This window comes from Eriocheir sinensis, chromosome 50 (genome assembly GCF_024679095.1).
Source record: "Eriocheir sinensis breed Jianghai 21 chromosome 50, ASM2467909v1, whole genome shotgun sequence".
In the NCBI taxonomy this organism is placed as follows: Eukaryota; Metazoa; Arthropoda; class Malacostraca; order Decapoda; family Varunidae; genus Eriocheir; species Eriocheir sinensis.
In genome coordinates, this window is record NC_066558.1 from 5611691 (window position 1) to 5623873 (window position 12183).

The 12183-nt window shown below is 43.0% G+C and overlaps 1 protein-coding gene and 2 long non-coding RNA genes across 8 annotated transcripts in view; 1 reads left to right on the plus strand and 2 right to left on the minus strand.

Annotated features, from left to right (window-relative positions):
• The window catches only part of LOC126982297 (tetraspanin-1-like), a 37875-nt gene extending 33759 nt beyond the window's left edge, over positions 1–4116 (plus strand). Inside the window, exons 3-5 of the mRNA XM_050834290.1 lie at positions 35–208; positions 1486–1698; positions 2449–4116. Of these exons, the coding sequence (XP_050690247.1) occupies positions 35–208; positions 1486–1698; positions 2449–2601 (540 nt within the window). The 3' untranslated portion in view covers positions 2602–4116. The remainder of the gene's footprint in view (positions 1–34; positions 209–1485; positions 1699–2448) is intronic.
• On the minus strand, positions 477–1471 carry LOC126982299 (uncharacterized). Of its 4 annotated transcripts, none has more exons than XR_007735033.1 (3): positions 925–1471; positions 765–869; positions 477–592 (listed from the first exon to the last, which is right to left on the minus strand). It is a non-coding gene; the product is annotated as an uncharacterized LOC126982299 (long non-coding RNA). The 4 variants fall into 4 exon arrangements; XR_007735036.1 differs by lacking the exon at positions 477–592 and adding an exon at positions 637–683; XR_007735035.1 differs by lacking the exon at positions 477–592 and adding an exon at positions 658–698 and having other exon boundaries at positions 755–869.
• Positions 4117–4752: 636 nt separating the features above from the next.
• Positions 4753–11286, minus strand: LOC126982298 (uncharacterized). 3 transcript variants are annotated; one of them, XR_007735031.1, is made up of 2 exons: positions 7996–11286; positions 4753–7765 (listed from the first exon to the last, which is right to left on the minus strand). It is a non-coding gene; the product is annotated as an uncharacterized LOC126982298 (long non-coding RNA). The 3 variants fall into 3 exon arrangements; XR_007735032.1 differs by having other exon boundaries at positions 4753–7646; positions 7881–11286; XR_007735030.1 differs by having other exon boundaries at positions 7881–11286.
• Between the last annotated feature and the right edge of the window lie 897 nt (positions 11287–12183).

Consider the following 12183-nt stretch of genomic DNA (forward strand, 5'->3'; position numbering starts at 1 on the left):
ATGTCCCTGACCCTCTCCCTCCCTGCCGCCACAGTTCTTCGCCCTGGTCCTGGTGATGTTCATGGGCCAGGTAGCCATTGGGGTGTGGCTGAGGGCTAATGAGGAGCGCTTCACTGAGGTAGTCTCCCAGTCCCTCGCCTCGTCCATCAAGAGGGACTACGGACGCGACGACCTCAAGACCAAGGCCTTCGACATCATCCAGGCAAAGGTGGGGGAAGATGATTATAAGGTCGATGTTAATTTTGATACCGAGGAAAAGAACTTGACGTATAAAAAGGAAGGAAAGAAAATAATTGGATTCTTCTTCGCTTATATTATTGTCTTTCGTGATTATATATATATATTTTTTTTTTTTCATTTCGCTTCACATTTTATTTATTTATTTATTTTATTATTATTATTATTATTATTATTATTTTTTTTTTTTTGCTCAAGGGCAAAAAAAAAAAAAAAAAAAAAAAAGCCCGCCACCTAATCTAATCTAATCCTATTCAAAGTGACCTGACCTAAACCCGACCTGACCTAACTTTACCTAACCTAACCAGACCTGACCTAACTTAACCTAACCCAACCTGACCTGACCTAACTTAACCTAAACCAACCTGACCTGACCTAACTTAACCTAACCCAACCTGACCTGACCTTTACTTTACCTAACCCAACCTGACCTGACCTAACTTAACCTAACCCAACCTGACCTGACCTTTACTTTACCTAAACCAACCTGACCTGACCTAACTTAACCTAACCCAACCTAACTTTACCTAACCCAACCTGACCTGACCTAACTTAACCTAACCCAACCTGACCTGACCTAACTTTACCTAACCCAACCTGACCTGACCTAACTTAACCTAACCCAACCTGACCTGACCTAACTTTACCTAACCCAACCTGACCTGACCTAACTTTACCTAACCCAACCTGACCTAACTTAACCTAACCCAACCTGACCTGACCTAACTTAACCTAACCCAACCTGACCTGACCTAACTTAACCTAACCCAACCTGACCTGACCTAACTTAACCTAACCCAACCCGACCTGACCTAACTTAACCTAACCCAACCTGACCTGACCTAACTTAACCTAACCCAACCCGACCTGACCTAACTTAACCTAACCCAATCTGACATGACCTAACTTTACCTAGCCTGACCTAATCTGACATGACCTAACTAATATAATCTGACCTGACCTAATATAACAATCTAAGCTAAGTGAGGAGTAAGGCTTTCCACGTCATTTATTCAAAGATGTAAGAAATAAAAAAGAAAGTCCTCAAATCCCCACTTCTGCAGTAATTTGTGACCCAAGGTAATAGTTTCCATTCATAACCACGCACTTTTATTTTCTGTCTTTCTTATTTCTTCCTCTTCTCCTCTTTTCTAGTTAATTTTTCACTCGTCAATGTCTTCCTCCTTCTTCTACTACTACTACTACTACTACTGCACACTATCCTCACGACACCCTCCCACCCCATAGCTCAAGTGTTGCGGCTCGGTGTCCTCCGCTGACTGGGCCGAGAGCAGATTCAACGGCGCTGACCCACACAACCCAGCGGAGATCGGCATCCTGAACAAGGCGGGGACGTACAAGGTGCCGGAGAGCTGCTGCATGGAGGGTCCCGATGTCGACTGCGAGGAGGCCCGGGTTGTGTCCCTCACCGTAACGCAATCCAACAACATCTACTCAGAGGTGAGGTGGCTGCATGGTCTGTCTGTGTTTTGGGGTCATGTTCTAAAAAATTTCCGCTCCCAGACACACATATTTGACAAGGCTTTCATAAATGTTGTGGGCATTTCCAGGAGTATTTTGATGATCCTGGAGGTGAGGCGGCTGCTTGGTCTGTCTGTGTTTTGGGGTCATATTCTAAAAAAATTCCGCCCCCAGACACACATATTTGACAAGGCTTTCGTAAACATTGTGGGCATTTCCAGGAGTATTTTGATGATCCTGGAGGTGAGGCGGCTGCTTGGTCTGTCTGTGTTTTAGCGTCATATTCTAAAAAAATTTCCACTCCCAGACACATATTTGACAAGGCTTTCATAAACGTTGTGGGCATTTCCTGGATCCTGTATTTTGATGATCCTGGTGGTAGTCTGACCCTTCATCTGTATCATGAATCTAAAATATCGCTCATGAGGACCCAACTGATCTCCTGTTTGGCCTTTAAAAATAGTTGATGTGAAGCGTGGAGGCGTCTAACAATACCGCCCTTGGTCTGTCTTTCTGTGTGTCTGTTGCTATATGTCTCGGCTATTGGAGGTTTTATATTATTTTGGTATACAAGTTCTCCTTACCTTCCTTCTTCCCTTCTCATGCTGCAGCCCCTCACATACAGCATAGCCCTCCTCCTCTTCTTCCTCCCTCATGCCTCATCTCCTTAAGTATAACATTGTCCTCTGCTCCCTCCCTCCCCTCATGCCTCCTTTTCCTCCCCTCCAGGGCTGTGCGAAGAAGGTCCTGAATCTGGTGAAGGAGAACAGCTACGAGGTGTTAGGCTGCCTGATGGCCATGCTCCTGGTGCAAGTGCTGGCCATGATCTTCTCCATGGTGCTGTGCTGTACTGTGCGCCGCATCGACCACGTCAAAGCCTAGGGGGAAAACAACTCCCCGATATACGATCTGGGGATGGAGAGCGAGGAGGAGGACCACACCGCTTGAGTCAACGTCTGAATGGCTGTCCGTGGCTGTTCGTTTCCCCATCTTGCCAGCTGTATAGTGTCACGGGAGGGTTGCGGAGTGGGCGGTGGTCGTGGTGGCTGTGGTGGGCGTGGTGTGCGTTCCTGCTCCCCGCCACGACAACCACCTCTACTCCTGCTGCGGCTGCCTCTCTAGGGTTTGTTCGGTTGGTGTCCGCCGCCCGGGTGCCGCGTGAGGGCTTGGTGGTTCGGGGGCCGCGCTTGAATCACATTTAACACCACGCTGTGTTTTGGCGTCGCGCTGCGTACGTCTCCCTGTCCCCCGGCGCCCCAGTCCTCCCGGCGCTTGATTTCAGTTCTTCATTCCCTTATTTATGGCTTCTCCCAGTCCGTCGGTGTTGTTTTCCTTCTTTGTGGCGCCGCAGCAGCCCTCCCCAAGACCACCGCTTAGAGTGTACGGTGTGAGTCGCAATCCTCTTCGTTAGCGTTTAAAAAGTGTTCATTTCATTACCGAGTCATCCTAGTCTGCTTACCACAAAGAGAGAGAGAGAGATAGAGACCACGAGAGCCAGCACTTGAAAAAATAGCTCCCAGCGAGGACAGCGAGCGATAGGAAGAACAAATTAGGAGTAGCCGAACACTAAAGAGTATTTTTGTATCAACGTAAAAAGTAAATAAAGTAAGGCGAGACTCGCGGGACGTGAACTCGGTCCCCGTCTGAGCTGGATAGAATTTTTTATGATGTAAAAAAATAACAATAAAAAACAGTTTGGTAGTCAGTCGTCGAGGAGCCAACTTGGACACACTTTGATGAGTTACGTGTCATGTGTCGTTTTTACTTTGGAATATTTTTGTCTACAAGCGGATGATACACACACACACATTGCTACCTGGAACTCTGTGGGCGGACACATACGCACATACGCTGCCAGGGTATGTGTATGTGTCCTGGGTCATACGCACACACCATCCCGGTCAGGACCCACACCAACGGGAGAGAAAGTAAAAGAGGAGAAATGGCGCCAAAGTAAAAATCGGAAGTATTGCCAAAAAAGTTAAATATCTGAGAAAACCAAAGTAAAAAATGGAAATATTACCGAAAATTTAAATAAGAGAAATGAATCCAAAGTAAAAAAAGTGGAAGTATTGCCAAAAAAGTGAAATATCTGAGTAAACCAAAGTAAAAAATGGAAATATTACCAAAAAAATTAAGTACCTACGAGAAATGAATCCAAAGTAAAAAAACAAATATTGCCAAAACAGTGAAATATCTGAGTAAACCAAAGTAAAAAAAAATGGAAATACTACCAAAAAAATTAAGTACCTATGAAAAATGAATCCAAAGTAAAAAAACAAATATTACCAAAACCGTGAAATATCTGACAAATCCAAAGTAAGAAATGGAAATACTACCAGAAGATGAAAAACACGAGAAACGGAACCAAAGTAAAAAAAAAAAAAAAAAAAAAAACGGAAACATTACCAAAACCTTAAATATGAGAAATAAATCCAAAATATAAAACGAAAATATTCCCAAAAGATAAAAAAATACGAGACATGAAACCAAAGTATAAAAAGCGGAAACACTACCAAAAAACTCAAATACTCAAACCCTAAGCAATATCTCACCTTTATACTCATGCTCCCTTTTAGCTAACGATCCCTTGGTACGAGAACTGATTAGGCCAGTGTGTGCGAATTACCCAACTCACCTTAAATGACTGATCGCTAATACCCCATCATTAGCAAAAGAGAGTTAATGTAGTAATGTTCAAGGGACCATCACCACCGAGGAAGAACAATCATAAACAACATATTATTATTCCAGGCCAATGTTCAGCTGTTTTCATGCTGTCCCGTTCTGCCGCAGCTCAGCGTGGCCGGCACAGCGACGCGCGTGTGCTGTGTTTGACCTGCGTGCTCTGTGGGATTTGATTTTGTGTTGGTAATGGTTGATATTTTTGGATTTTTGGAAGTTGTTTTTTTTCTCGTTTTTTTTAATTTTGTGTTGGTAACGGCTGATATTTTTGGAGGTTTCTCGTTTTTTTCTCGTTTTTTTCCGTTTTGTGTTGGTAATGGTTGATATTTTTTGATTTTTGGAGGTATTTCGTTTTTTTTTAATTTTGTGTTGGTAACGGCTGATATTTTTGTAGGTTTCTCATTTTTTTCTCGTTTTGTGTTGGTAACGGCTGATATTTTTGGATTTTTGGAGGTTTCTCGTTTTTTCTCATTTTCATTTTGTGTTGGTAACGATTGATATTCTTTTGTTTTTTCATTTTCTTCTCTCGTTTTTTTTTTCATACATAGGGAATCACACGCCTGACTTTCCTGCTTTTCTTGGCCTCGTAGCAAAAAAAAAGTGTGAATGAAAATACGCAGAAAGAACACATCGTAGTATCATTATTAATATTTTCGTCATCAACATTATTTTGCGACGCGCTGTTCTTCGGCTAGTCTGTACATTATCGATTATCTCAACGGAAACAAAAACAAGGAAAAGCAAATAGAGGGTTAAACATTCGAGAACCAAAGTGTATTATTTCATTTCTTTACGTATGTGGACAATTATTTTCTTGCTTATCGATTAACCATGGTAATTACGCTACATTAAGCAGGTAATACTTTCAGTGTGGGGGGGGAGTTGAGGCGATGGTGGTGGTGATCGTAGTGGTGGTGATGGTGTTTCTACTGCCATTACTGCTTCCGACACTGCTACTATGTCTACGCCTATGCTTAGCGCTCCCTCACACCAGCGACTTCTGTAAATAATATTCCTGTTATCCATTTCGCTACACCCCAAGCCTGTGTCCTCCCCTTTGGATGGGTGTACCGTTTTAAATTCAGCTCGTCCTACGTCTGTGTATTTACGTACGACCCTCAACAAGCCGCCACCCAAAGACCGAGAATGAGAAAAGTGAGTCAGATACGTAACCCCCAAAAACGCAAAAAAAAATAAACGCCTCACTTGGAAAAAAAATTAAAATCGTGTGCGTGTGAAACGAAAAAAGAGTCGCTTGTGAAAATGATTCGTGTGTGCGCGTGACGAGGCTTCGTTACGCGCACACGGTTCATGTATACTCACTGATGTGCGTTTGACCGTGGCGTATGTACGTATGGTTTTTTGCATTTGTACTTTGCCAATCATCATTATGTAACTGTTCGCTGTACATACATAATGGCTCCCTTCCCCCCCCCCTACCCTTTCCCCTCACACACCCCTCACCTGACCCCCTCGTCCCTCCCTCTCCCCTCCATTGGTTTGCCTCCGAAAGTGTTCACTGTGTATATTGTCGTGTGTGTGTGCGTATGTGTGTGTGTGTGTGTGTGTGTGTGTGTGTGTGTTTAGCTTATCACTAATTGGCGCTCGCTCAAAAAAGGTAATTACATCGCACAATCTTTTTTTCTACAGATGATTATGATGATTGCTAGATTTTTTATACATATTTTTTACGCTTCAATGCTAGTTTTTTCACGCAAAGTCGAAAGCTCACTCGCACAATGGAAAACTCTACTTAATTATTTCCTTAACAACGTACAATTAGAAAAACAAAAACGCTATACAATAATTTAAAGAGAGACCGAGACAGATAGGTTTTGTGTACCTGAAAACTCTGATTAGGTAACGGTAAAAAAAAAAGAGAGAAAAAGGTGATTATGAGCAGAGAGAGAGAGAGAGAGAGAGAGAGAGAGTCATCCTCAGTATTTACGACACATCTCTTGCCTGGACGAGCGAATGTTTTATAAATGAGAAAATAAACGTGAATTTGAAAACCGTAACTCGTAAACCGCAAACCAAAATTCAGATCTGAGAGAGAGAGAAAGAGAGGTTATGAGTGTGAATGGGAAGTGTGTAAGCGAGTGTGTGTGTGTGTGTGCGTGTGTGTGTGTTCCCCTCACTGTATGATGACCAACCTTACTGTATATATATAACAAGATGACTGTTACCTCTTACATTAGCTGGAACTATTGAGAGTCACTCGGCGGGTTGTCTCCTCTGTTCACCTTACTTTACCTTACCTTACGTACCTTGCCTAGCTCGTTTACCCTTCGAGTTTACCTTAAGTGATAGGAGGCAGGTAGCTGGTCTGGTCATACACTCCTACCTAACTTTATCTTACCTTACCCTTCCTAACCTTACCTTACTTTACATTACCTAACTTTATCTTAACTTACCTTACCTAACCTAACCTCACCTTACCTTACATTACCTAACTTTACCTTGTCTAACCTTAACTTGCCTATCTCATTTACCTGTTTATTGAGATCCCAGGAGGCAGATACCTTACCTTGCATTACCTTACCTTACCATACCTTTGTGCCCCCCACCTGTATCGTTAGGTAGCAGGTGTGTGTCAGGCGTTACAGTCGGTCTCTTAAGATGGCGCCCCTTTCGTATACGTCGGTCATAGTGTCAGTCTGTGGTGATGTTGCGGAGGGTAGGCATTTACGAGACCAGACCTAACTTACAGAGGGCATTCAACAAGGTATCCAATTTTGCTTCTTCCTATGTGAGCGAACCTGTATCAGTGCACGCTATCCCTTGGCCTTCAAACCTCTAAACCTCCTCCTGAATCACCTTACCTAAGACCAGACCTAACTTACACAGAGCATTCAGCAAGGTATCCAATTTTGCTTCTTCCTATGTGAGCGAACCTGTATCAGTGCACGCTATCCCCTGGCCTTCAAACCTCTAAACCTCCTCCTGAATCACCTTACCTAAGACCAGACCTAACTTACACAGGGCATAAGAATATAGAGGTTATCCATCTTGCTTCATCTTGTGTGAGTGCCTCTAATCTGGGCCTTGTGTCATTGCCTTGGGTCTTAAAACCTCCAAACCAAACCTAGCTTGCTCAGGGCACTCAGAAATGTAGAGGCTATTCCATCGTGCTTCTTCCCATGTTAGTGTTTGCTTCCCTGGGCCTTTCTTGGGTGAATGAGTCCGCTACCCCTGGCCTTCAATCCTCCAAGTCACCTAAATTACCTTACCTAAGACCAGACCTTGCTTGCACAGGGCACTCGAGAAGCTATACGATCATGCTTGTTCCTGTGTGAGTGTTGCTACCCCTGGCCTTCAATCCTCCAAGTCACTTCCTAAATTACCTTACCTAAGACCAGACCTTACTTGCACAGGGTACTCAGAAGCTATACGATCATGCTTGTTCCTGTGTGAGTGTTGCTACCCCTGGCCTTCAATCCTCAAAGTCACCTAAATTACCTTACCTGAGACCAGACCATGCTTGCACAGGGCACTCAGAAGCTATACGATCATGCTTCTTCCTGTGTGAGTGTTGCTACCCCTGGCCTTCAATCCTCAAAGTCACCTAAATTACCTTACCTGAGACCAGACCATGCTTGCACAGGGCACTCAGAAGCTGTACGATCATGCTTGTTCCTGTGTGAGTGTTGCTACCCTGGGCCTTCACATCTACAAGCCGCCTCCTGATTTTCCTTATCACACGCACAGTTTCGTTGTCTGCCGTCACTCTCCGTTAGCGCACATTGCCACTCTGTTGTGCTAGCTGCCGGTTAACTTATTTCTCCGTAAGACACGGCACACCACACCATTGCGATGTCCTGGATATGAGGGAAGAACTATTTTTTTTAATGGTATACATATGATAATAATTGATATTTCTCGTAGACCGTAAGTTAGTAAATATTTCTGTATTTTCTCATTATCCTAAAGGTAGAGAGAGAGAGAGAGAGAGAGAGAGCGAGAGAGAAGTGACCTATCTTAAGACTGTGCATCTTGGAATCTGAGACAATACTTAGGAAAGATTTATATACCAGACTTATATATATTATTACTCCAGACGGCTCTGTTTGTCACCTAGGGCTTGCATTACTTATTAGGCAAAGCAACAATGATATGATGTAAATCTCTTTCATATGTATTATAGAAGGTTGAATATGACCTCTCTCGGCCCCTTAGAGCTTACACAACATCCTGAGTTTATTGACGAAGGGTAAAGAAAAACCATTGTTGCCATATCACAACCATAGCTGAAGGGAAAATCTTACTCACCTCCCCCTTTTCATTCCTTGGTAACACTGTGTAGTCACCCGATTGTACAAAGGCAGTTCAGAATCTCTTTCAAAACAATCCTTTTTATAATAATATGCACAATGTGTTCACGCCAAACTTTTGTCCTCGGATCGTAAACAAGACGTTAATGTGTAAAATATCAAAGTATGTACGTAGCCATTTTCGTGTCATGTGTTCTTGCCAACCTTACGTCTCCTGATTACTAGTCTTATTAAACGTATCAAATCACCCTCGACAAGCCTCCTTTCGTACTTCCGTATTCCGACACCTTTTAACGCTAGATTTCTCTGCGTTGGGGAGCCAGTTAGCCTAGCGGAACAACTTCATTCCTTCCTTATGTTATGTGCTTCTAGTGTGTCACAGATATAGACCATATACTTATATCCCATACATACATACATATATATATTCCAGGGTGCACTTCCCCTCTCCCACCCCATACCCCATAAACCCCCAAACGCCCTCCCAATATGTACATATGGAAAGATTGAACAAGTGCATCATGCCCCCAAAACACGCAGAATCTGAAGCCAGGCATTGAGTCGTGATGTTAATTGAATGCGTCGGAACTTTCTCGTCTCTGCTCGGAAGTCTTGGTGAGTTGGACGCGGTGTGGCCTTTCGTAATGGTGCTTTTGTGATGGTTGGTGTCCGTCGCTGTTATTTTTGTTTTTGTTTTCTCATCCAGTGATTGTGTTCTTTCGTATTTCATGTCTTTGTTTTCTTTGTTATATATACTTTCAACTCAGCCTCGCATTTTCTCCCAATCGGATATTTGAAGGGACTCAATTACTTACTATTTTAAGGACGTGCTATTATTTTTTTGTGAATGTTAGTGTCGGAAAGGGATCAAGCCATCACTCAAGTATAGGAAGCATCACACTAAAGGATTCAATCACCTCTAACCTGTAATCCAATCCTGTTATGAGTGTGTTTGAAAGACTCATATGTGTCACTCACTTTGTAGAGGAAGGAGCATCACACTAAAGGATTCAATCACCTCTAACCTGTAATCCAATCCTGTTATAAGTGTGTTGAATCCTGTTTTAAGTGCATTCGAAAGACTAACTCGTCTCACCCAAGTTATGTATACAGGAAGAACCATCACACACAAAGGATTCGATCTCCTTAAACACATGATCCAATTCCATTATAAGTGTGTTGAATCCTGTTTTAAGTGCACTCGAAAGACTCACTCGTCTCACCCAAGTTATATACACAAAAAAGCATGACACTTAAAGAATCCAGTCACCTTAAACATATGATCCAATCCCATTATAAGTGTGTTGAATCCTGTTATTAGTGCATTCGAAAGACTCACTCGTCTCACCCAAGTTATATACACGAAAAAGCATGACACTTAAAGAATCCAGTCACCTTAAACATGTGATCCAATCCTGCTATATGTGTGTTGAATCCTGTTATTAGTGCATTCGAAAGACTCACCCGTCTCACCCGCCAGGCAGAGCAGGACACATGCTCACTCGTTCCACAAAGTACAAAAAATAATGATGAATAATAAACTTACTCAGCCATTTTGACCTCAGCTTCGTCAAATAAGGCGTTAAGGGAAAAAATGGCTTGGCTTGGCGTAAGATCCTGCGTGGTGACCTCCAGATCTGAGCGCTGACCCCTCCCACCCCCTCAGCACCCCCTCCCCTGTGCTGACCCCCGCCTCCATGCTCTCTAAAGGAAACAAGACACGTACACACACACTCCCACGCACACACACGCACGTACACACACACACAGCTGTCCCGTCGCTTGTTCCGGTAAATACGAACCTCAGAGAAACTTTTATTCAGTTAGTTAGGGAATGTTGACCAATTTTTCACCCATTCAAGGTAAAAAAAGGACTTCGGAAAATAGAACCGAGATATAGAAATGGATTATCGGCAGAATGTTCCGTTTTATTTATTTATTTATTTATTTTTTTTGTTTATTTATACTTCATCAGTTAGGAAATGTTAACGGATTCACACTTTCCATTCTGGGCTCCCCAAAAAATAATAAAAAAAATAATAAAATCGGAAAATAGAATGGAGATATAGAAGTGTTGTCGAAATATACCTTTTTATTTTATTTATTTATTTTATTTTATTCAGACTCCATCAGGTAGAGAATGTTACCAATTTTCACGACATTCAAATAAAAAAAAAGTACTTCGGAAAATAGAATGGAGATATAGAGAGGAAGTATGGTTGAAATATACCTTTTTTAAGTTTATTTTGAATCCAATTTGATATCTCAGTTTTATTATTTTATTGTTTTTTTTTTATATATGATGATTAAGTTGAAAGGTGTGAATAGACTTGAAAACATGACCTATAGAAGAAAAATGAGATGGGGGTTAAGTATTTTCTGGTGTGTTGCAAAGGGAAGTATGTGTGTGAGTGCATGTGTGTGTTGCGAGGAGGGTGTGTGTTGTGTCGCCTCATCTCACCCCCTCCCCTCCATACCTCATGTTCTGCGAGGGGTCAGCGCTCCCCCCTGCCCCCCATCATGCTACTTCCCATGTCCAGTTTTTGTGATGTTTACTCATCTTGTGAACACCAAGTTTGTTTGTAATCATGCTAGAATAAAATAAGTAACCTAATGCCCTGTGTGTTTTATTCACTGTGTTCCTCAGAGAATATGTAGTGATTGATTTTGGGATTTATTTTGTTTAGTAATCTCACAACCGAGAGAGCCCGGGTTTGATTCCCAGGCGGAGTGGAAAAATTTGGGCGGCTTTTCCGATACCTTACGCTCCTGTCCACCCAGCAGTGAATGGGTACCAGGTATTAATCGGGGGTTGTGTCCTGTCTCCTGGGATCTGTTCCCTTCTCCTATTATACCTTCCCCTTCTGTCTCTCTCCGGCATATGACCACAGACGTTGCGCTGACTAAAAAATTTTCATTTATATTTTCTGTATCTTGATGGTGATGTATTTTGTATGTCCTCTTGTGAACTTGTGAACAAGAGAGAAGTATGAGGACACTTTATACAGCGCCAAGTTTTAATTTAGATAACTTGACTGAAATCATAATCTTTCATCTGTTAACACTAAGGTGAGGTCCATAATCTCCTGCCTGTCTTAGATATTACTGATAGCCGAGAAGAGTGGCTTAGTGGGTGATAGGGCGGAAGGGACAGGTGTAGATAGGTGTATGGGGGCAGGGACAGGTGTAGACAGGTGTGTATGGGTGGCAGGGACAGGTGTGGATAGGTGTGTATGGGGGGCAGGGACAGGTGTAGACAGGTGTGTATGGGTGGCAGGGACAGGTGTGGATAGGTGTGTATGGGTGGCAGGGACAGGTGTAGACAGGTGTGTATGGGTGTCATTGACAGGTGTGGATAGGTGTGTATGGGGGCAGGGACAGGTGTGGACAGGTGTGTATGGGTGGCAGGGACAGGTGTGGATAGGTGTGTATGGGGGGCAGGGACAGGTGTGGACAGGTGTATGGGTGGCAGGGACAGGTGTAGACAGGTGTGTATGGGTGGCAGGGA